This window comes from Chironomus tepperi, unplaced genomic scaffold (assembly GCF_022539635.2).
Source record: "Chironomus tepperi strain 1889 unplaced genomic scaffold, CSIRO-AGI_Ctep_v1 contig_74, whole genome shotgun sequence".
In the NCBI taxonomy this organism is placed as follows: domain Eukaryota; kingdom Metazoa; phylum Arthropoda; class Insecta; order Diptera; family Chironomidae; genus Chironomus; species Chironomus tepperi.
The window spans coordinates 341,264-365,568 of NW_027226196.1; the positions used below are offsets into that span (position 1 = coordinate 341,264).

At 32.4% G+C, this 24,305-nt stretch overlaps 1 protein-coding gene across 1 annotated transcript; it reads left to right on the forward strand.

Annotated features, from left to right (window-relative positions):
• The first annotated feature begins 11,865 nt into the window (after positions 1-11,865).
• LOC139101060 (uncharacterized) lies at positions 11,866-23,660 on the forward strand. The gene is made up of 8 exons (XM_070653928.1): positions 11,866-11,936; positions 16,026-16,103; positions 21,659-21,724; positions 22,492-22,549; positions 22,646-22,659; positions 22,735-22,785; positions 22,857-22,977; positions 23,041-23,660. Exons 2-8 carry the CDS (start codon positions 16,029-16,031, stop codon positions 23,658-23,660), a joined length of 1,005 nt encoding a protein of 334 aa, XP_070510029.1. The 5' UTR covers positions 11,866-11,936; positions 16,026-16,028.
• The last annotated feature ends 645 nt before the right edge of the window (positions 23,661-24,305 follow it).

Genomic DNA, 24,305 nt, shown 5'->3' on the forward strand with positions numbered 1-24,305 from the left:
ATGCTTACTGACCAGAGGTGAAATTGCTTTTTGTGTTGATTAAATAAAGAAAAGTTAAAAAATTGAGCTTGTTTCGTTGATTGCTGATTATTGTAGCTCTTTAACAATTCATTAGCATTTTATTGATATTGATACCATTGTCTGTTTATGGACGAAAAAAAAATTTACGGAGGTATTTAACACGTCATTGAGATATTTTTGAAGTCGAGCAATTTTCATGTCAAAAATTAAGTAGTTGAGATATTTTAAAGCCAAAATAGAAAGGCGTGGATACTCAGGAAATTAGTAAATTATGATGAAATACTATAGTTCATGGTGATGGAGATTGGGGTTGATTAATTTGGCTTTTAAAGGTTCAAATAAATTGGGAATCTTTTGTAAAAAACATTAAAGATCAGATTAAATTGATAAATTAGGTTGACATATTGCAAGACTTCATGCTAGCCAGAGAAAGACATATTTACTATCTAGAAGTGCAGTATAGCAACGTAAGAAGACCATGCTACTTGAATAATGAGAATTAAGTTCGATTCCCAAATATTACAAACAACCTTCGCATATTTCCATGTTAAACCTCGAAAAACCAAGTGATATCGCTTAAAAGACCAACATCTCGGACTCATGCTTCTTCCCGGACAGCACTTGGCATGTAAATGGCCGAAAATCTAGCTCCATGCCGACTTGAATCTGCCCTGAGGCTGGATTTCCACGAATCTAGCTTGGGGTCACTGTCAATCTGGCTTGAAGTCGGATTTTTGATAATTTTTGCACCTTGTGCTTTCGTGGCATTAACAGAGCTCCTGATCATAGTCATCCATCCTGAGACTAACTAAGAACTCCTGAAACTAAGCTGTCGTTAAAGACAGTATTCCATTTGGTATAAGGAATTGCCAGGAGGAAGCCAGCAATAGATCCATCTTTAGTCCTCATCTGAAGGAGGTCAAGGTTCACAGTTGTTCTGTTCAACAACGTAAGTAAGTAAGTAGCCAGTCATCCTAGCAGCCCCAAAACATCCTTACACCCTTCAATCAACACTTCAGTCATTCAATCAAGTGTCCAATACATTGTGACCAAAAAGTACACGCAATCTCCATTTACTTTATCCACAATTCATTAAACAATCCAACATTCAACTTCACATTTTTGGCACATTACAATAATATTCAGCGATAAATGCCTTTTAGCACGTGTTTTTGTGCAAGCACAAGCACAGCATGATGAATAATAAAAAATGAGAATTAATGAAGTAAATAATAATTTTTAATATTATGACTGAATTTAAAATTATTATGCAATTGTGATGTGCATATAAGCCGCAAATAGCTATTGCATCTATTGTGTACAATTAATGACGATGTCAGTGAATGAAATAAGCAATTCATTTGACATGAAAAAATCAACAAATACTTGACTCATGCCTCAATGTTAAGAACTTTTTTTTGCGTGTAAAATCACAGGTTACAATTCAAAGTCAAATTGTGCTGTACAGACATGAAAAAAAAAGATGAGAATTAACTGCTTCCGATTGTGTTCTTGACCTTGTTTGACGGCAGGTCAAATAAGTCATTGTTTTTGGATTTTTAACAGCAGTTAAACATTTTGACGTAAAATTTCATTTTTTAATAGGCATTGGTGGACTGGATGTAGCATCTGGCATGACTTTCCATATTCTGGCATGACTTTCCAGATTCTGGCATGACAACAATGTCCGAGCATTAAAAATAATTATCTTAGAATGATCAATTAATTAGAAGTTTGATGTAAAAGATAATTTTATAGTCACAGCACATGCTATGGATTCAAAGAATCGTTTGAGAATATTATGTATTGAGGCAAGATAATTAATTTGATTAATTTGTAATGTCATAGACATGTGATTAGTGGTAGATTGTTAGCTACGGTTGCAATGTTTTAATTATGACTATATGAAAAGTTAATTAAACATGTTGAATAGGATATTGTGTAAATATTTGGATATCCTGATTGAAAATTCAAAAAAAAAAAAAAAAAAAAATTAGTGATAAAAGAAAGTGCAAATATTTTCATGAAATCTTTCAGGTTTCGAACCTTTGGTTTTACATTTTGAATGATAAAATCTAAATTAAATGTCTTTATTTACGATGGCAAAAAGTTGCAAAAACTGATATAAATGCTGAGTTGACTCGGTTCTATTTTGAAATCCGTACTCCACTGGAGCCGAACTTTGAAGTTTAGTGGATTCTGGCTTTCAGAATTCTTGCTACTCTGTAAAAATGTTTAAAGCCTGTTAGGAAATATTTCAAATTAGTGTGCAGCACTCGAACATATTCGACAAGAACTAGAATGTGACCATGACTGCAGGTCTGTATTTCCTGTGTTTTAGATGCGTATTGCGGCATACAAGATTGCAAGCCTGCAATTTTGAAGGAACCCTTAAGAAATACAGAATTATGAAAATATCATTTCTTTAAATTTAGTGCTAATTTCACATGAATATTTTTATTTTCTTCCTACGTGATTTATTACAATGTTTTTAAAAACATTTAAAAGTTTAACAAAATGATATATTACTGCCGTTAAAGCAGTTTCTTACAAGCTATTGACATAGCGTAAAAGCTTTTAAGCTATATGTCCAAAAGCTCAAACTTATTCAGCTTTAAACCCACTTTTTATTTAGTCATTTAACACTTCTAGCTTTAAACTCGGCTATAAATATTTTGTCCTCAAACTTTCAGCTTTTTTCAAGCTTTTATGAAGTTTATTCTCATTTAAAACTTAAATTTTTTTTAATAAACCTCAAGAAAAGCTTCATAAAATTATTAAACTTTCAATTTCACATTTGTAATGATTGAATGATCTTTGAATTTTATTACACAGTTAAGACAGTGCAGCTTACTCTTTCTAAATTTTTTGGATATATCGATCAAACCACGTTCCTTTTAAGCACTGTTCGGTGTCGTGTCCAGTAACGTGACCGTTAATAAGTTACTTCAAAACAAGCTTATTGCCAAACTGAATTAAACTTGCTTAAATCCAACTTTTTAACGGTTTAGTTAATAGGAATTTCGATAAAAAGTAGTAATTAATATTGCAATTTCAACAATGTAACAAAATTAAGATGGAAAACTTAAAGAAAATATGAATTTAATTAGCTCATTCAGGATACTTTCCTAATTAAATCCTGTTTTCATGCTATCACTTTTTTGGACATGTCTGGAAACCACACGGCGTAGAAATTAACGAAAATCTGCACCCAGGACTACTTGACTCTAGTTGCAGGCTAGAGTTTATCAAATCTAAACTGGTATAGTACCAGAGTCATGCTTGCTTAAAGCCGAAATTTTGGTCATTTTAACGCAGTATGCCTTTCGGGATGTTGTATTCGGAGATAATATATGGTAAACCTTACCATTTCTATACTGATTATAGAGTTGCCACTCTATAGGAAGTGTTGTTTGGATAGAACTTTAATCTATCCTTTTAAGCACAAAAATCGACACAGAGCTTCGGTCTCGAGTGGTGTATTTAGTGGAAACATGAGATACAACAAGATGGTATTTACATGACATTTGGTCAGCTTTTGAGTTAGTCTTCAGCTTTCCCAATCTCTCATGGTTTGCAGTCAGATTCCAAAATGGACTCCTGACAACTCTGCTATCAATTAATTTCCATTTCATCGATGACATCTCTAAACATAAATCCCCTAACATGCGTGTAATAATTACCAACATAAATCATCTACCTGAAGACCATTTCATTTGCAATTTCTCTTAATGTCTTAAAAGGATTATCATTGCACTAAAATGTCAACATCCATTACGATAGCAAAAAAAAAACCTGCCACAAATTGGCATTAAAATCCAAAACAAATTTCCAGTATTGATAAATGGCAATTTTCATGCAAAATATTGTAGGTATCACCATTGGATGTAAGCATTACCCGATATGGATTACTTTTTTGTATCTTAAATAACACTAACATACATTAAGACTCGATTTTAAGAGCAAGTCCTCATTTATTTCATCATGCAAATAATATTTCATCAAAATATATAGCTAGAAAAGTTATGTGTCTCGACTCTCATATGTAGCAGCTAAAAGAACTTGCATGCTGATATAAAATATAAGAAGTACAGGTAATTAATAGCAGATTCAATGTCATTGATCATTAATCGTGGCAATTTATTCTTGTTATTGAATAATTCTTTCATTCTCAATCCGTATTTAATCCATAAAGAAGTGGAAAATACGAGAGATAAAAAGAGAAACTATTTTCACAGCACCATGAAAGCATCTTTCGTTTTGTCAGTTTTGCCTGCAACAATGTAACATTAAAATGTGTAAAATATAAATTTTCTTCTTTTTGCAACAATATATCAGCGATGTATCACCTTTTTTTGAGCTTGATTTTTAAAATAGTTGGGTTGATGAAGTGTATATTGTCCTGGCTGAGGCTTTATTGAGATTTCTGTATAGAATCAGATGTTATTTACATTTGAGTGATCTATGGAACTCGTCAGAATCTTCTGAGAGCTTTTCAAATTTTGTTTAGAATCCTAGATTGCGTCAAACGGTGAAAAACGGTCAAAAATCCGGTATCTGTTCAACATTACTCAAACTACAGGATTGAATCGATGAAGTCCTACTTCAAGCTAGAATTAGATCAGCCAGAGGCATTTCTGCGCCGTATGCTTTCCGGATAACATCAATCATTTGACATTACGTGCTAAAGGGTCTAAGGTTGTCTAGAATTCGATACTAGCTCTAAGTTAGAAGCTCAATGTTTATAAAATCAATTTAGTAACTAATCGAGCGACAAGTTGAGTCAAATCTCGTTGTGTATCATCAAGACCAATTATCTTAGTGACATGTGATCTTCTTCACAACATTTAGACGAATTGTCATTAGCATAGCTTTGTGATCGCAACCATCAAAGAAATGAAGAAGTGGTTGGTTTATTTTGCTTGAATTTTTCGAGAGTTTTTCAAAATTTAGAGATTCTGATATCGTGAGAAAAATCAAGATTAACAGGATGCAGAGAGGAAGGCATGTTTTTAGGAGACCTGTGGAAACTCCAGCAAATAAGGTCTTTAAGTCAAATTTTGTTTATGGCCAAAGAACCCGAATAAGGTTCGAGAAGTCATAGAAAGAAGCTGTTTATGAACATGCCAACATTAGAAGATGTCTAAAGAAGGTTATGTGGCTTAAAATGGTAATGAAGGAATTCCAGTTAGATGTCAAAACTGAGAATTTGCACAAGCTTTGTGATACAGCCAGCAACAGAGTCAGCTGGAAAGAATTTTGTAGCAACCTAGACTCCAGTAAGTAAAGAAAGTCATCGATCACAATTGATCTGTCCAGCCAGCGAAGTAAATAAGTGATATCTTTCTTAACTACGCTTCTACTCCAATAAACTAACTTGTTAATTGTCTCAACAAGTTTGATTTATCTTTTATCTTGTCTCGTCTATAATCATGTGTCGTTAATGACCAACATAATTTTAAATAATGATGATAGTAGATGTCATAATCATGCAATATATTTTAATCCATTTGATATGAAATTGTGCATGTAATATTGTGATATATCTGACAATAAAAACGATAATAATAATGCATTATTTGCTGCAAAAAACCCAATAATTAACTAAACAAACATCATTAAGCCATAGTGGAAATAGAAATCGGTTTCAATAAATGCGTCTACATCCTCAATCTCTCATAACTCCCGAACACGTACGGAATTATAACTTAATTTCATTTAAATATGGGAAGAACATTTCAAACTTTTTCCTTTTGAAACTGATGATGGTGGAAGGAAAATGTGGAAGTTCGAGAGCTTGTATTGGAAAACGAGTCGTCAATTAAATTAAATATAAAGAAAAGATTACATTGAATAACATAATAAAACTAGACGTGAAGTATAGAAACCGTGTACCGACCAGAAAGTGAAAATAGGAAAAGGAGTGATCTGCATGTTGGAATCAGATTCAATACTTTTTTTTTTTTTTGAAAATGCATGCAAATGAGATTTATCATCGTTGTTGGCGGCAAACGGGTAATATGAGACAAGCATTTAAAATTTATTAGTTAGTTTTGATCTTTAATTGTTCATAAATGCTTGGGAAAATTTATCTGTAGCTGCATGCTGTTTTATATTGTTGATTCGAATTTAGAAATGAAATTATTAACATGAGGTTATGTCGTAAATCAATTAGAGTTGGCGGGAATTGTACATGCATGATGTTTAATAGATAGACAGTCTTACTTTTACTGTCAATATGATTGCGGAACTGAAAAATTATGTTTTGATTATTATCATACCCTTGACTGCCATCATGTCATAGGCTTGCCATGATTAATTTATTACGAATAGCGTAAGTCGATCGGAAATCCAACATTAAGCTGACGTTGCTCTGGCATGGTGTTAGATGTGAACCGGATCCAGAATCAAGTCAGAATTGAAAAGATTCTGGATTCCAAAAAGGGGTGTCAAATAGAGCTTTTTGATCTTTTGGAGTTCTTACTCTGAAAGTCCTGCTAATTTTAATTCCAATTCATTCCAGAACAATCAGTTCATTCCCATAGCTCCTTCACATCATTACTAAATAACCCCTCTACTATTTTATGTTGATAAAATAGTCTATTTTATGTGTTGATAAAACAGTTAACAAATAACATTCTTTAATTCATGACTTTTTTTTATCCATAATAAATTATCTTTTTGTTATTTTTTATATGTACACTGTTAATTAATTAATAAGTAGTTTTGAGACTGCTCAGAAATAACTTGAGCAAATAAAAAAACTGCAAAATAGATTAAAAAATTTCTCACAAGTCCATAAGCCCAATGAGCTCCGTACGAATAACATACGGCATATAAAGTAAATAATAAAATGAAAGAAATAAAAATATAAAAAATGCCGGAGAGACGAAAGAGAAATGAAATGCGCAATTTTCATTATCAAGGTTCAAGTTAAAAGCAACCGTGAAATGTGGAAATGAGAGGAAAAAGTCAATCTGGTCGTGCAAGCAATATTATTATGGAATTACAACAAAAAGGAAACAAGTTATTTGCCATGACTTTTCTCTCTTTCTTTCAGCCTTTACCTTGTATATACCACTGTCGTAAGAATTGTATCGTAAGCTATAAATAAAGAAAGAAAGATGTTTGGCAAGTTTGAAAGAATTTTAAGGTTGCGCGGGTCATGATGTTGTGTTTTTGTAATTTGATAGGCTTAAATGTAGTAATTTTATGGTATTTTATTAAGTTTTGGCATGCTTTTAAGCTGAATTATTATAATGAGATTGGCATGAAATTTGCGTAATGTTTATGGAATTTTAATTTGGTAAAAAAATTGATTTTATGGGGTAATAAAAAAAGTTGGGAGAGGTTATGTTGATTTTGAAGATTGAATTTTAATTAAATAATGAATTTTCATTAAAAAAAGGCGACAAATGGGCTCAAATTGATAAGATAGAAACTAAGTTGCTATAGTTACCTTGATTAATGATTAATTGATACTTTCAACAAATCAGCTTGATTTTAATATTGAAATTAATGAGATATTCGTGATGGAATCTGATCTTGCATTACACGAGGCTTCCTAGACATTTCCTTAAGTTCTGATGCTGCATAATTTATTCTCTGTTTTCCTTTATTTGCCATATTGCTTTTGAACTTCATCCTCTAACACTTAAAAGTGCTCTTAAATTCGATTTTAATTCTTTAATCCTTAATTTAGTAATGAAATATACTCCCTAAATCTTTTGCCCCTTTTGCTTTCTCAATTTAGTCTTTAATAATCTTTATTATTATTTTCCTTTAGATTTAGCCTTTACTTTGTCCTTTAGATGTTTCTTTAGATGTTCTCCTTGAGTATTCAAAGTATAATTAATATTTCTCCGAAAAATCGTGTTTTGTACTGAAAATCCGCGCAAAAAATGTCCGAAGATCAAATATTGAACTTTAATTTGAACAACTCTTTAAATTTTGATCTTCTGTTAATTTCTAAATCCTGAATATCAATTAATTTTCTTTGAATTTCAATTCTCAACAGTTGACGACAATTATACAGTTCTTAGCTTAACTTTATCTTAATTAATGGGATGATTTACTGTTGGCTTATGATTTTGTGCAAATACTACAATATGATGACTATAATCATTTTGAGGATCAACTTACTAGCAATTACTTATTAATAAACTAGAGATTAAGTCAAGTTGTCCATTCGAACATTCGAAATTCTCATAGATAAACTTCTGAAACGACTATTCCATCCAAGAGACAATTGTCTGAACTGAATATTCTAAAGAAATTCTTTACATACATAATTGCAACTAAAAAACAGCTTAATCCTTTCATTATTCTCATAGTTATGTTATTAAAGTCAATTCCAAAGCTATTCACGCACCACAGTAGCCCTATCAACAATTTAATCATAAGGCTACTTCACCACGCAGAGGTGTATCCCGCTGACAGTCACAATTCAACCACTCCTTACATTTCAATCCATCACGCAACCATTTTTTCCCGATCATGCAAACCACGCTCAAAAACCTTTCATTGCATGCAACACAAAAAATAAAAGCCAATCTCTAATGTATGAGCAAGATCACAAAATGCAATAAAGCAATGATGATATCATCTATGTATTTCACTACATTGCACTTACCCCATTTCTCTTTCGATCTTATATCAGTCTGCCAAAGCCATTTCTCCAACTTGGTGCAAGCGACATGCATGATATAAAAGAAAGAAGAAATTGAAATTCATCGTTGAATTGTTGTTTGATGATCGAGTATTAAACATCTTGTTTGTTAAGCTTGTGCAGAGTATAAAAATAAATAATATTAAATCAATTACAAGTGTGATATAATAGCTGTATTATTGAAAGTGAGAGTACACAACACTTTATGGACATTATTTAATTGTTTTATAAAATAATCAAAATGAAAGTCTATTGAAATTGTATAAATTGAATTTTCTTCTGTGAAATTGTTATTGGACTTGATTAACATTATTGAGTTAGTGCCAAAAATAAAACAATAAGAGACACGACTAAGTGGAAGAAAATTACAATTTTTATCGTGCAATAAGCTGTTGAGGATTGTGATATACTTTATAAAAAAATGATGAAGTTGGTTAGTACTTACTATGTTTTTATAAGTTTTTATCAAATTATTTGAAGATTTTAAAATGAATTGTTTATAAATTGACAATAATTGGATTATGTTGAATGTAGTGACATGAAATTTGGAATTATATGATGAAGCACTAGTGGAATATGATGAAGGATTTGAAATTTGTTGGGAATTTTTATAATTCATACCGCATTTACTAAAGTTTGCTGATTTATAAAGTTTAAAAAACTATAAAAATGGTCGAAACTAGTTAAATTGAAAGTCTGAGCGATTTACAAGAAGAAAGCTTCACCGTAGAGCTTTCCAGACTCTAATAACCCATGTGAATCCCATATGGACGCTAAACAAAGGCAGGTTTCATTTAATGTTGATAAAAGAGGTTTAGTTGGGTTTTAAAAGTTCCGCGACGGAGTCTTATTCATTTGTGACACTCGTATGAAGAAGACGTATCCATAGAAAATCCGTGTCGACTTCGTGTGCTACGCGAATTGTGAATTCTCCAAAGGAATAGAATCGACTTGAGTCAATTTTTCCATACAAAATCTAAATTGACTTCGATCTCTGAGAGCTACTCTTAATTGTGAATCAACTTCTAGTCCAAATATTGCAACAATTAAATATTGAATCACTTTATGCAACTCCTAATAACTCTTAATAACTCAATCACTTACATTTTAATTGTTCTTGTTTTTTCATGAATAATAAAATTTCGCAAATTGATTTAAATGCTGTTCATATTAAAGCAGCTTTCAAGAAAAGTTAAAACTTGATTAAAATGATCGTGAAATTAAGTTTCATTCCTAGCTCAACGTGTTTTTGCAATACTTTCAATTCTTATAAGTACCAATATATTAAGGCTAATTGTTACAATGAGATTGTTTTAAAATATTTTGACAGAAATATGACTTAGAATTAACATTTGCATGACTTTTGAGTGACGAAAATGAAAAAGTCTAAGGTATGGATTCTTTAAAGCAGTGGTGGGCAACCTGTGTGGCCCCAAAAATTTTTGGATACGTCAATAACCGTTTGTCATGTGCTGTTTTGGTCGACGCTTGTCAAAAAGGTTTGTCGCTAAAAATAAAGGTTGCCCATTGCTGGTTTAAAGCTTAGTCAAGCTTTGTGACTGCTAATTGGAACCTATTTTCATAAATCTATCCGTATCGGATCTTTCAAGTATCCATGGTAGAGCCCTTTCCACTTTTATTTATAGCTCGGGACTCAAACATTCTCCTATGATTAGTTAAGTACACTGCAATCGCTGAATCATTAGAATTTATTACACCAGATTTAAGTAAAGCTTGTTTTTAATCTGCTGTACGTTTAATGAATCCTAATAATTATCCCGAGCAGCACAAAGTGGTCGCTAGGACACCGTCATGTTGACGTGTCATATAAGATTGAAAGTTGTCCTGACGGCACCATGACGAATGATCTCGAGTTTTATGCAAAATAATTCGGTTCTTTCCCGAATGACACAAATGAAGAAGACTCAAGTCGACTCCATATTAAATCTAAATGGTTGCCATGTGATATCCACATTTGTATCACTCGGGTTCTTATTGTGCCACTCGTCTATTTAATTAATTAAAACTAACTCCAAAGTAATCCAAAATGCTACCCATAATTAGATCCAATCTAGCTCAATCATTAACTTTGTTGTAATTTCAAAGCTTGTTAAACATTGATTTTTTATATCCTAAGCATCAAGTTTAATCTCTTTAATTTTTTCTTAATACAATTTAATAATCTGAGTCTAATCCATATCGTTAATAATACCCTAGAATCTATTGACCATTCAATCACCAATTAAATGTGAATTTAATACATTTTTATGCAAATTAAAGTCAGTAGTCAACAAATCCCATAAGACCTCAATTCAAGCTTGTTAATCCAAATCATAATGATTATTTATCTCATTGTAAAATCAAAGCATTTGCTATAATTATTAGCTATGATGGTGATACATTTATAGCAGCATGAGACTTTTTTTTCTTCGCAGAAGCATTACGATAGACAACACTAAATAAAATTTGTAACTCAAAACATGCACAGATGTTGTGATATTACAAGCTCAATAGGCTGTTTCTTTCATTATAATTTATCCGGATGGGGTTGATCGTAAATGAGGTGGGCTGGATGTTTGGATTTTGGGATTTTGTCTGAATCTTTTTGTCAGGGGTAGAAGCTGTCCACTGGAGAATTAGGGATGAGGATTTGTTGATCTTTTGGAACCTAAAATGGATTTTTCCTTGGATTTTGGTCTCAAAAAATCATAAAAATTGAAGGCTTTGATGCCAAACCTTCAAATACACTCCATCCTCCCCTTTTACCCTTCTCCGCAATGGATACACTCCAGGACGTCATTTATGATCAACTCCCCAAAGAAATCTTTTAATTTTCTGCTTCTTTCCTGGTTCACAGCGTTCATTTGCATTGCAAAAATATTTTACTATTCGTCAATACATTTTGTCTATATTTGGAATGATAATTTTAGTAGTAAATGATTTAATTAAATTGTATTATCGTATTTAAATTACATTTTGCGAATTTTTATTTATATTTTTTTTTCCTTATGTCTGTTGCCAATTTGTACACACTTCTGTGAGCGGCATATGATATTGATTTCCTCAATATGTGTAAATTAATGCATCCGTTGAAACTAGAATTATTGGAAGTGGAACTGGTAGAATGTTATAATGATGAATGGTTATTGTTGTTGGAGTTCTTAGTGACTGTGAACGGGAATTCTTGCAATGACGATTGAAGTTTTGCGTCAAGTTCTTTGTAGTCAATTTAAAGTGAGGTTATAAGGTAAATTGGATCAATTGATTAGAGCATAGACGGACTTAAAGCAAGATCTCGTTGTGAAGTTGGACTTTTTATGAAAAATACGAGTTTAACTACGGAGTTGCTTAACTTGGACGCGACTAGCCTTATAATCGATGAGCATACTCAATTTGATTTGCATTTTCATGAGTATACTCAATTAATATAATTGAGGATGGTCAAATTTGTGAACAAATTCAGAATATACTCCTTATCAGGTCGGGTAAAGTTCAAATGCTATGTGCAAGTTACTAAACTCACATTTTGCATTTTCCTGTTATTAATTGGACTATTGTTGGCAAGATTTATAGGAATTCTATGATTGTCATCCACAAGATGAAGCCATTTAGACTGCAAATTGGTATACAGCGAGTTATCTAAACAGAATTGGCAGGCTCTTCGTAGTCAGGACTCTACAATGCTCCTCTTCAGAAAGCACTCCCAAAATGTTGTCCTGCAAAATCTACTTCTTACAAACTAGCTCAGAACTTACCTAAATTTACTCTAATCTCCAATAAGCAAAATCATATCCCTGAGCTTCTCAATTAGTCAGTCACTCAAGTTTCACTTTCATTTCAATTCCTCATCAATCTACAAATCCATTAAACGTCATTCCGATAGAAGATATCTTTATTTATGGATAATTTGAGAAGATTATCTCATTTCACATCCGACATTGGCATCACTAACCACAATAATATAAAAGTGTATCATGAGCTTAATATCTCACTGTTATTAGTACTATAAACAATTGCATTTTATGAAGCTTCATTAAAATAAATTGCAAAATCAGAGATGAAAGAGCGGAAAATAAGTAGCATGCGATGAAAATTTTCACTTCAGACTTAACAATTTTTTTTGACATCCAAGTGATCGTAAAAATGCAGCATTGAATGCAAATGATTATAATGATGCAAAATAGCAACATAAATTATAAGCTAAAAATGAAGTAATTGATGCCATATCCATATTATAATAGAAATATTTCCCCGGGAACAAGTTTCTATATTTTCCATATTATTCCATCCATTTAAATTATTGGATATGTCGATTAGCACTTTCACTATTGAATAATTGAAAACAATAAGCCTAACTGCAATTTCTAGTCATTTCCTTTTATATCTCAAGAATTTCCAATCGATTATTTAATGATCGACTCTTGTGTCTAACATGACAACATGAATCATATGCTGTCTAAACATTTACAACCTTGAAAATCCAACGTCAACTAAGATTTGTGAATGATTCGGCACTTGACATACAAATATTGATCTTAATTGATCATATTTCTGTATGAATTTAATATAGATTTCCATTCATGAATAATTTATGTCAACCACATTATGGAAAGTGATGTGGAAATAGATTTTGAGGAAGGGGTTTAGAGCGCATTTTGGGGATTTTAGGGTTGAATTGAAAGTTTTTGTAATCTGAAGAGGTTTGAGTCTTAATTTTGGTATTAGAGCTGGTTTGTAAGAGGAATTATTGACAGGAATCAAATGTTTGGTTTACAAACAAGCTACAACGAGAATGAGTTCCCATTTACTGAATATGTTCCTGAAACACAAATCATCGATCTATGTGTATACATTATGGAATAGGGGTTCCAACCCTGCAATTGGATCTTATACATAAATTTAAGAAAATACGGTTAATAGCATCCTCGTTACAATTAATCCTTCCACCTTAATACCCCACTTAGATTAGCATGCTCTTTGCCTATTAGGATACTCGGTCTATTAAGACACAGTTTGAACCTACATTTTAACTTTATTTCCTGAATTTATCATTTTGCGATCTACAATAAATCAATATAAACGATATAAATTAGACAGTCCACAACAAAGTCTCCCCAGTTTTCCAGATTCCAAAATCTGCCTCAAAAAAGAGTTAAAAATGAATGAAAACCAGCACATTTGAAAAATCACATAATTTGAAAGTCAAAGTGACTCTACGCACAATATTAAATATTATAATTGAATAAAAATTCATTTTTGACACAGTTCAAAATTGTAGACATTCATTTGACATGTATATTCTGTTAATTATGAAGAAAAAAAAATCATAGCAACCGTGAAAAAATGGAAAAAAAAAAATCTGTTGACCATGATTAAGTCATTTAATAATCAAAACAAGCCCAAAAAAAAAAATTACTCACGAGACACAATAAATCAGTCAATTATGAAGCAGTAGTTACTATGTTGCAGTTACTGACTTGACTGACTACAATGTTGCTAATTGGTGTCGCGCAATTGCATTTTTATTAGAAAAAGATCACACGATGAAGATTGAGATGTCTCAATAATGCAATAAAAATAGTTTAAATGCCTTAATTTACTAAAAGTTCACACTAACGAGATCTCTTGACTGTCAGATCTCGCAATAAACGCATCTAAAGCTGTCAGTGTTAATGCAAATTAAAGGTTGATTACATTATTATTGACTATGTTTTAATAATTTTTGTTATACATTGTTAAATTTGCATATAACTTACTAAACAAGAAGTAAGTACGCATATATTACGCATAAAATTATCTTAATATAGCAAGTTAAGTAGACTTAATGCTCACTGTGGCAATAAAAAAATAAAAAAATCATTGTAGAATGCTTATGTCAACCTCACAGGATGCAATTTTCAATTAAAAAACAAAGTTTATTTATCTGTAATTTAATAATCATACATAGCATGTTATTAAGTTTTATGATAACTATTATAGTGTGACAAGTATGAAATTGAAGGCGTTTAGAAGTAGATTATAGTATAGGAAGCTTTAAGGGGTTCTTGTTGGATTTGTTCTGTGCTTGAAACAGCAATAAGAGCTGGATAATGAGTCCTGGATAAGGAAAGAAGGTTTAAGTGTGCTTTATGCCACGTCCCCTCAATAACCCCTGGTAACTCAGTGGTAAGAGCACGCAACCATAAATCGTTGGATTTGGGTTCGAATCCCACTTGGGTAATGTTGTGAGAAAGTGTACTTGTTCATTAAGAACCTAAGAATTAGTTAAGTTCCGAACTCTTAGCATGCAAAGAGCAGCAAGCTCTTGAGCGCTTACCTATCTGAAATATACTTGATAAGCGTACTCGTGATCATTGCTTACCTGATCCGCATAGCACATTTTTGCCTGCTTGGGAACAGTTTTTAATGCTGAAAACAAGACTACTCGGTCTCCTTATGGTCTCGGTATCGGTCTAGGTCTCGGCTCGATGTCAATCTCAGTATCTATTTTGGTCCGAGACTTTAGGAAACCGAACTTCGGTGTTTTGGCAAGAATGGTTTAAATAACTTGCAAATTAGAGCCCAATATCCATAGAATTGAATGAATTCTACTAGTTCGAGGCACATGTAAGAACTCAGTTAAGTCAAACTTACAAACTGACCTAAGAGAGCATACTTACGTCACTGGTCGTTTAGATCAATTGTGATGTGTCAAAGCTGTCTCGATCGAAGCTTTCTCTCATGAGACTCCTAAGACATCTCTCAGCTCATACCAAAATTTCATGAAAAATTGTACATCCATTTCCAACTCCTAATCAACCTGAAATGTAAGCTTAACCACAGCACATTGATAATACAAAATTCATGCTCTCATTTTACAATCAACAACATCATAATTATCTCGATATTAAGGCTAATTAAATTGCCATAAATCAAACAAATTCTACACCGTGACCCTCATTTAAATTATTAATCAATATGTGGATATACTATTTATGATCTACATAATTGCAATATTCTCAATGTCCCGAGTGTCAAAACATTCAACACTAATTTAAAATATATTGAGTACTCAATTGCCAGTCATAAATGTTGTGCGATACTATTGAATTTGCGAGGCATTCCTGATTGACATTTTTATCTTAATAAAAATATGAATTTATATGCATGAAATCGATCCACTTAAATTATTTAAATTAAGATTTCAAAACTATATTAAAAATTTACTTTTTTGAGTTCAGCTTCACATCTGTAAATTGGCATATATGTATGCCTTTTTATGGCCATAAAGATAAAACTTTAAATGCAGTGCAAAAATTTTAATATTATTAAATCTCATTGTTTATTTCATTTACAGTACATGTTACTCCTACTAGTGACCGCAATAGAGGAATCGCTGACTCAACATGATCATGAAGGCTACGCTCCAGAATATGTAAGTTTAATGAAGTTACGTAATTTATTGGGTTGACAATAAAAAGGTAAAGTCTAGTGCAGTGGTGGGCAACCTTTAAAGGCACACCTTAGTCGTAAGCCTCTACTATAACAGCACACGACATACAGTTCATGTCATACTAATGTGTAGCGTCACACATGTTGCCCACGACATGTCAAGTCAATGCAACGAAAAAAAGACATGACATGATCATATCCTGCTTCAGACTTGAGTGTCATTTGGACACAACACAAAAAAATATGCTGAGTGTCGATTAGAGATGTCAATTATTTGGGTTTTTACTATTTGTACAAATACCCAAATACCCAAATATTAAACCCCAAATATTTGTACAAATATTTTAAAAAAAATTTTGGTCTTAAAAGTAGGCCTGAGGACCATTTTGCAGAATAATTCTTTTAAAAGTTGTCTCAAATTACTGCTGAGCATTTTAAATTTTTTTCAATCTGGTAAATATTTTTATTCTTAAACCCACTGAAGATGTAACCACTTTGGACCAAAGTGGCACCCACAAGAGCTGAGACAATGACAGCAGATTCTTGAATATTTTTTTTTCTTTATAAGTTAATCTTTCAGGAACATTTTTGTCTTGTGCAGATCAAAAAAACTATCTTTTCGCAGATTTAATTTTCTATTATCTGCATACAGAAATATATTAATCTCTCTGAAGGTCGCATATTGTGTCTGCAATTTTTCCACAAATTTGCAGTAGATCTGATATAATCAGTATGGTTTTTGGTTAGGATTTTGGTAATGATGATTCTAAATTTATGCAACTTTACTATACTTTCTTCTAAGTTCCATTATATAATCAAAATATAACTTATATTCAACATAAATGTGAGATTGAATTCAAATTGGCAAAAAATTGATACTAAAAATTTCAATGAAAATCAGAAATTTTATGAAAAATTTCCTAAAAAGTGAAGATTTTAAGCAGACCCAAATAAATTTGGGTTTACACCCAAATATTTGGGGTACCCCAAATAGTGCGAAATACCCCAAATATTTGGGTATTTGGGTATTTGTATTGACATCTCTAGTGTCGATGGATAATATTATTTAAAGGTCAATATATCATGGTATTGAAACAATTAAAGATAAGATAGTCATTTGTCTTGGAATTCAATGTTTAAAATTGATAATAAATCAGTAGTCATACTTACTAACTTCAATGACCGTACAATTGTCATTCATGGTCTAATCAAGGGTCATGGGGAATTGAATACATTTTTCAATGTTAAGATTTTGGACAAATTCCAGTAATACAAGTCTATGATGTTAAGTCATACGGTAAATGAGTGTCAAAACAGATTAATAGATTTACATTTGAATGAGACATGACGCCGGTGTAAAAATGGTCAAAAATCCGGTGTCAAATCGACTTGGCACTGATCTGAGGCCAGATTTGATGAAATTCGAGTTCAGGCTTGAGTCAAATCGACCAGGAGTTGGATTTTAGATCAATTCTACGACTTGTGCCTTCCGGGACACAGGTTGATGCATTAAGAGATTAATTTGCTTCAGATCTTCTAAAAAGTAACTCTAAGTGACCAAAAATCGCAACCTTGAATTTCCTGATGCAGATGCGCAGTGCTGCAGCTTGTTTCCCAACGTTTTCGACACAAACCTGCAGTTGTTGGCCAATTTCAGAATTTAACTAGCCAATAAGCTTCTGTGACATAATTTCAACATGAATCAACCCAAAATTAATTAGCGAATCATGTTGACCAAGTAGAGCAAATCAGTAGGCCCCTCTCTAATCAACCACAATCAGCAGTAACTAGTTAATGACCCAAATAATCCAAAAAAAAAACTCTTACATCTTCCAATTTATCTCCATTTCATACTCATTAATTATGTGTTGTTACGGATTGATTTTCAGACATCTAAAAATAATCCGATGTCCTTGCACCATGATCACTTGGTAGTCATGTCATGATAATTGACCATTTGACAGCTGATTAAATTTTTTTTTTGTTCAAATACCGGCAAAAACATTTGTGTGAACAATGATATTTATTTTTACAATTCATTGTACATGCTTAAGCTAATACAATACAAAATCAACACATTGGACATAAAAAAATTGGCAAGACATCATTTATCAAACAATTTTTGTCGATTATTACAAATTGCCATATAAGTAGAAAAATTTAGTTTAAATTTAGATAAAATGTTGCGTAATGGAAGTGAAATCCCGTCGATTTTGTCCCAGAAATTAGGCAATGTAAATTAGTTCAATTAATATTAATTTAAAAAGACTGCAAAAAATCTCATTTTCATGTACTTGATACTGCGGGTTGCTAATTAAAATTATGTTCAACCTTTAATGTTTGCTGTTTAACAATTTTTCAACGCATTTTTATGGCATCAGCTCTTTCTATTTTTGCATATGGCTAAGCAAAACCTTTAAGACTGCTGTTGTGCTTTATGCAAACCTAGCAAGATGTAAAATCTATTCTTATTGCATATTTCAATAATTGATTGAATCACCTTTAATTTAATGCTGGTTTCATAAATCTTCACGATTCTGAAGATACAATTACCAGCTGTATAAATACTGATTTCAACACTCTAGATAAAATAGTTAAAATACAATGTTGCACTAGGTTAGTTTTAATGACTGTACGTGCATAGATTTTGATATTTGCTGCAACTTTGTGGCTTTTATTGATGCATAATCTGATGTGAGATTGGCGTCACTTTGGAATAATGTTGGATTTCATGATATTCGGTCTCAGGCTAGACCATTGATCTCTTGTCCATTTGTTCCTTTCGGAATTTGGATACATACACTGCAGCAGCCATCAAGATTGTTTCCAGAAATAAGAAGCAAGAGGGGTGACCTCTTCTTCTCCCTTCATGAAAAAAACTCTGCACTTTGCCGAAATTTAATTCAAAAAATGTTCAAACCCCTATTCCAAAAAGTTTTTCAGTTCTTTAGGGCACTGCTAGCTCGCAGTATTAACTGAAAGACTTGAAATTGTCCTGAAGGTATCGAAACTGTTGGATTTGGGCTTTGATCCAATACAACGATAAGTGCTGTGAAATGAGTACTTGATAGAGTTGAGTTGTTGTTGAGTTCCTTGGCGAAGCCTGGTTTAAATGTGTTTTGAGCCACGGTCTCTAATCCCACGGCAACTCAGAGTTAGGATTATGCAATCGGAAATTGTAAAACATGAGTTCGAATCCCACTCAGGCTATGTTGTTGAAAAGTTAGTTCCCTAGAACCTCAGAAAGTAGTTAGGTTCCGAATTGTCACGACTGATTTATGCACGAATTTGAAGATCAACTCTAATTGAACCCTATCAGCTCTAGTTAAACGTCTTAACATTTCAATAAGCTTTCCATCTAAATACTTACTTGAATGGCTGCCCCATAATCCCCAATTCTCACGCACTAAAATATCCCCCCATAATTATTTAATTTAATTCAATAACCATAAAATCTATATAATAGTAATTTGATATCGTTACATAAGCTATTATAATTTCTAAATAAAAATCCGCCTTACACCTTCATAAAAATATTAAAATTCTCATCTATTTATATAATTCAAAACAAATTATGCAATTAATATATATCACCTGACGGGAGGCAATATGATATCAATAAATAATTAATATGTAAAGTAGAGTTTAATGAGTCTCAATTTGTGAAAAAACCGAAAAAAATTAATATATTTTTCTAAGAAAATAAGTTTAATTACATTTTTAATATATATTATTTTATAGTCAACACTAAATTATTCATATCAACCTCATTTAAAGGAGATAGAGTCATTGGTACAATGTAAGAGAAATAAATATGAAAATTGCGTGTATGATGCAAGAACGTGACAAGAAGTCTTTTCAACTAAGCGCACTAGCGCGTGTCAGTCCAAAAAAGTATTTACGCAGCTATATTAATACAGTTGCCTATCTGTTATGACAGCGAATAGCATTAGCATGTGCATTTCATGCCCGAAAGCACCCCAATATAAAACTTTTTCATTTTTGAGTTCAACTATCAGCATTGAAGCATCTATAAGCGTTGCGTATTAAGGAAAATGAAATTAAATGGTCGATAGTTGATGTTAAGATACAATTTATGCAATGTGCATATGTGCTTTATATTTTTCATCGTTTTTCACTCTCAATCAGACTATGAGTTTTTCATGTGCCTTCATAAATTCCATTCAGTACTATAAAATAATGCATTAGGCTTTCTTTGCTCAATGAATTTATTGCTCAGTCAGGGGTTTAGCGTTGAATTATAGAAGAGATTGTTGAACGTGATGTCATTTGGTGGAGTTAGGGAGGAGTTGGGTAGTCTTAGAGGGTCGATGCTGTGTATTCAAGTCACTCACATAGCAAATACTCTTACAAGCATGCTATCGAGAGCTGACTTAGTTACTTCTTATTTCGCTGACCGTACAGATCAATTATAATCTATGGTCATGCCATGGTGGCTTCCCTTAGTTTGCGTCTGATTCTGGCTCTATCACTAGCAACCGCTTGTCAATTGCCGATGCCAAGTGCATTACCATCTCTATCGACATCTCCTTTCCACGAGTTCTTGGAGCGCATGCTTAAATATACTTGATGATCATGTTTGTGAGCATTGCTTTCAGCTTACTCTGCTCTTGAGAGTACGGTCTTTACCTGCTAGGAATAGGGAATGGTTTAAACTGCAAGATTCACTGCTATGATTTATAATTTCATAATTGAGGAGCAATTAATGCCAAAAATCCTAAAAAAGAGCTAATTTCAAGCTTAGGCACTATCCTCTAGTCATCAAAATCCATCAAAGACCACAAGGCATACCACGAAATCTGCTTCATCAATCCATCCCTGAATATATAGCCCACCATCAACATTCAATCGCCAACTCTATGACATATTGACAATATCACAATCAAAAAACTAACTCCAACCCATAAATTCCCATTTTAAAGTACATGATCAGCCCCCACACCTGACCCGATCCATGAATGCAACAAAAAACCTTTTTGGAGCGAACAAAAAATTGTTGAGCTTTTTTTTTATTGGCCATTTAAAGGAGTTTAAGAAATAAAATTTATGAATGCGCACACAATTTGGTTTAATTTCAACACTCGAACAAAATGAAAATGTTTATTAACTTTAGATATGCGTCTGTCACAGCTCATTACACAGTTTATGCGATTGTCTTATATTCTGCATCGAGGCATGTGCATGGAAGACAGCGTAAAATGACATAAAATGCAGCATTAAAATTGAAATCAGAACAATTACAGTCAATTTATCTCGAGACTTAATGCTGCAATACTTTTTTCGTCTTGATTTATTTTATTGTTTCAAAAAAAAACTATTCATGCATTAATGCCGCCGACGATGACGACTAAGACGATCGTTCATGATTTTACAAGTTCTGTTGGATAATGCCTGTCAATTATTGAATTTTGAATGTAAATCTCAAAAATCTACATAAAAATAAGACTTACAGTCAGTCATGTCGTTAAGCTACTGAACATTAAATAAATTTATTTATATATTTTCTGCTATTTTTAGGCACATCCTTCATATTCATTCTCATATGGTGTAAAGGATCAGCACAGTGGGGATGTCAAGAGTCAGGTAAGTTATTTTAACATCTTTGTTGCTTATGGACGAGCATTTTTTGAGATTGATGTGGCATTTTGGTGGCTGATTGGGGATTGTTGTCTGATATTCTGCTTGGTTCTTGAGGATGATGTGTTAAATGACATCAAAATTGTTGAGTTTTAGATTCAAAGCTCAAAGTCAAGTGAATTTGACTCAATTTAAGTCGATTTTATCTAAAATCTGTCGACTTACAGGGTAATTTAAGTCAAGAAGAACTAGAATCAATCGATTTCGAACTCTGAACAATCGACATCGAGCTCCGATTAGTCAGCTCGACTTAAATTGAGTCAACTTCGAGGTCTATTTAGAATTTAAAGTTTTAAAGTTTATTTTAAGATGAATTATGATCAGAAATGTCATTTAAAGGATAAATTACTTGGATTTACCCTTTGTAAATGACATTAAAATAAGGTTGGCAAGCCTGCAATTCGTATGATTTAGATGCACAGGTCTACAATTTTGAGCTGTACGATATAATTCGTTTAAGGCTGTAAGTCTGCATTTTTAACCTGCAAGCCTGAAGTTTTGAATGAATCATACATAAAATGATCAATTGCCATGTTATTATTTATTTCCTTGCCTGAAGAGGACTTCAACTCACTATCATGTACAGGAGCAGCCACCAAGCCATGCCATTAAGATCATAGATCAGAAATCCTCAGAAAATGCGCCTCAATCTCATCACTCAATCCAATTTCCATCACTAATTCCATAAACTTTATAATTTATATCATTCTTAGTGGGAGACACGAGACAATGGAGTCATTAAGGGTCATTATTCTGTTGTCGAGCCTGACGGTTTGTTGTGAATTAAAATAAAGTTGTCAGTAATGCAAATTAAGTGAGACATTTTTTTCTGCTTCTTTTTTTCTCCCTTTTTATTAAAAATTATAGGTTCCATACGAGAGGTGTGTAACAGCAATATGATTAATCAATTTTCATTCAATATTTCTCTTTCCTTCCTTCCTTTCATCGACGTTTAGGTTGATTATACAGCTGACAGTAAAAATGGATTTAATGCTGTCGTTAAAACTGTAATTATATTTTATTGGCACTTCTTGTTTGAGTTAAGTGATTGTTTTCTGTTAATAATTGTAATTTATAGCACGGACCAAATGATCATCCGATTGTTGATGAAAATGGACATCATAAATACTTGAAAGAATATTCACAATCAAAGATCAACCATTATAGTAAGAATCAGGATACAATTATTCTCAGTTCAGGTATAGTTAAAGCATAAAGTATCACTATTTATGGGCATTAATTTACATTTTCACACATTCTAGATGTTCCGCAATACGAATCGCCAGTAGCCGAGATTAATGAAAAAACTAGACATTCACCGTCAATTTTAGAGCTCAAACCAAATGTGGAATTAAAGCCGCATACACATGAGACGGTTTATCAACCGCATAAATTCAATCCAAGTGTTGAAATCAATCATGGAGCACCACAGAGCCATAAACCATATTACAGCTCCGATTCACATTCACATTCATATCCACATCAGTCAGAATCATTCAGGCCTTCTGTATCAGTTGGAAGTTACAAGCCAGGAACTGTTGTAAGCATCAAGCACACTCCAGTTCCATTAAAAACAGTCAAACTTGTGTCATCACATGGATTGAAACATTATGCAACATATCCAAAACTTAAAATATCCAGAAATGATTATCAAAATTATTTAAGAAGACACAGTCAGAATCAACATCAACAGCAGCATCAGAATCAACATATAAATACAAATATTGAGAAGAATGTCGACAACAATGACGGTTATGACAGTTATGAGGAATATGAGGATTCAAGAGAAAGCTTCCAGCCAATCAATCGACCAAGCTTGTACAAGCGAATTCCTCGAAATTTGTATCAATATGCACCAAGTGTTCAAAATTACGCATTTTAAAAATTTATTTAAATTAAATATTTATTCACAAAATGGAATCAAACTCGAGTAACACAAATGAAGAAGGCTCTGTCTAGGAGCTTTTAGGGCTCAGTTAGGTCTAAAACACCAAATATCGTCCATATGGCTTCCAAACGCAGGTGGCTTCCATTTGTGGCTTCCATTTGGTGTTAATGAAGGAGGTTAAGCAAAGATTTAACATCTCCTTGAAGGAACCTTCTTCATTTGTGTCGCTCGGGAAACCCTAACAGGCAAAGAGATCGCTTTTAGGTACCGAGTACCATGAAAGCACATTCTTTGCTTGTTAAGGAAAGGGATAGGCAATATTTCTATTTGAACCCAACAATTCGAGGCTGTTTGCCAATTTTATTGCAATCTTTAATTAAGTTTCTCATAGAAAAATATTAAAGAAATTATTTTTATATCCACAGAAGCCATGATTCAGATAGAATACTGTCTATACCTTGAATATAAATCACTATGTGGATATTAAATATGAAAAAAAGCTTTTATGTGCATTATTTATTTTGTTATAATGTTTCCTTAATTGTTGTTTTGTTATGTTAAATAAAACGAATTTATAAGTTTTTTTTAAAAACTTTTTTTTATGAAAAAAAATGGAATTGCTTAAAAATTTAATCAAAA

Excerpts from the sequence above, each read along its gene's own strand:
- LOC139101060 (XM_070653928.1), top strand. The coding sequence starts at position 16,029 with ATGTTACTCCTACTAGTGACCGCAATAGAGGAATCGCTGACTCAACAT. Across the intron at positions 21,725-22,491 it reads GTGGGGATGTCAAGAGTCAG|TGGGAGACACGAGACAATGG; the intron begins GTAAGTTATTTT and ends TATCATTCTTAG. Across the intron at positions 22,786-22,856 it reads TTAATGCTGTCGTTAAAACT|CACGGACCAAATGATCATCC; the intron begins GTAATTATATTT and ends TGTAATTTATAG.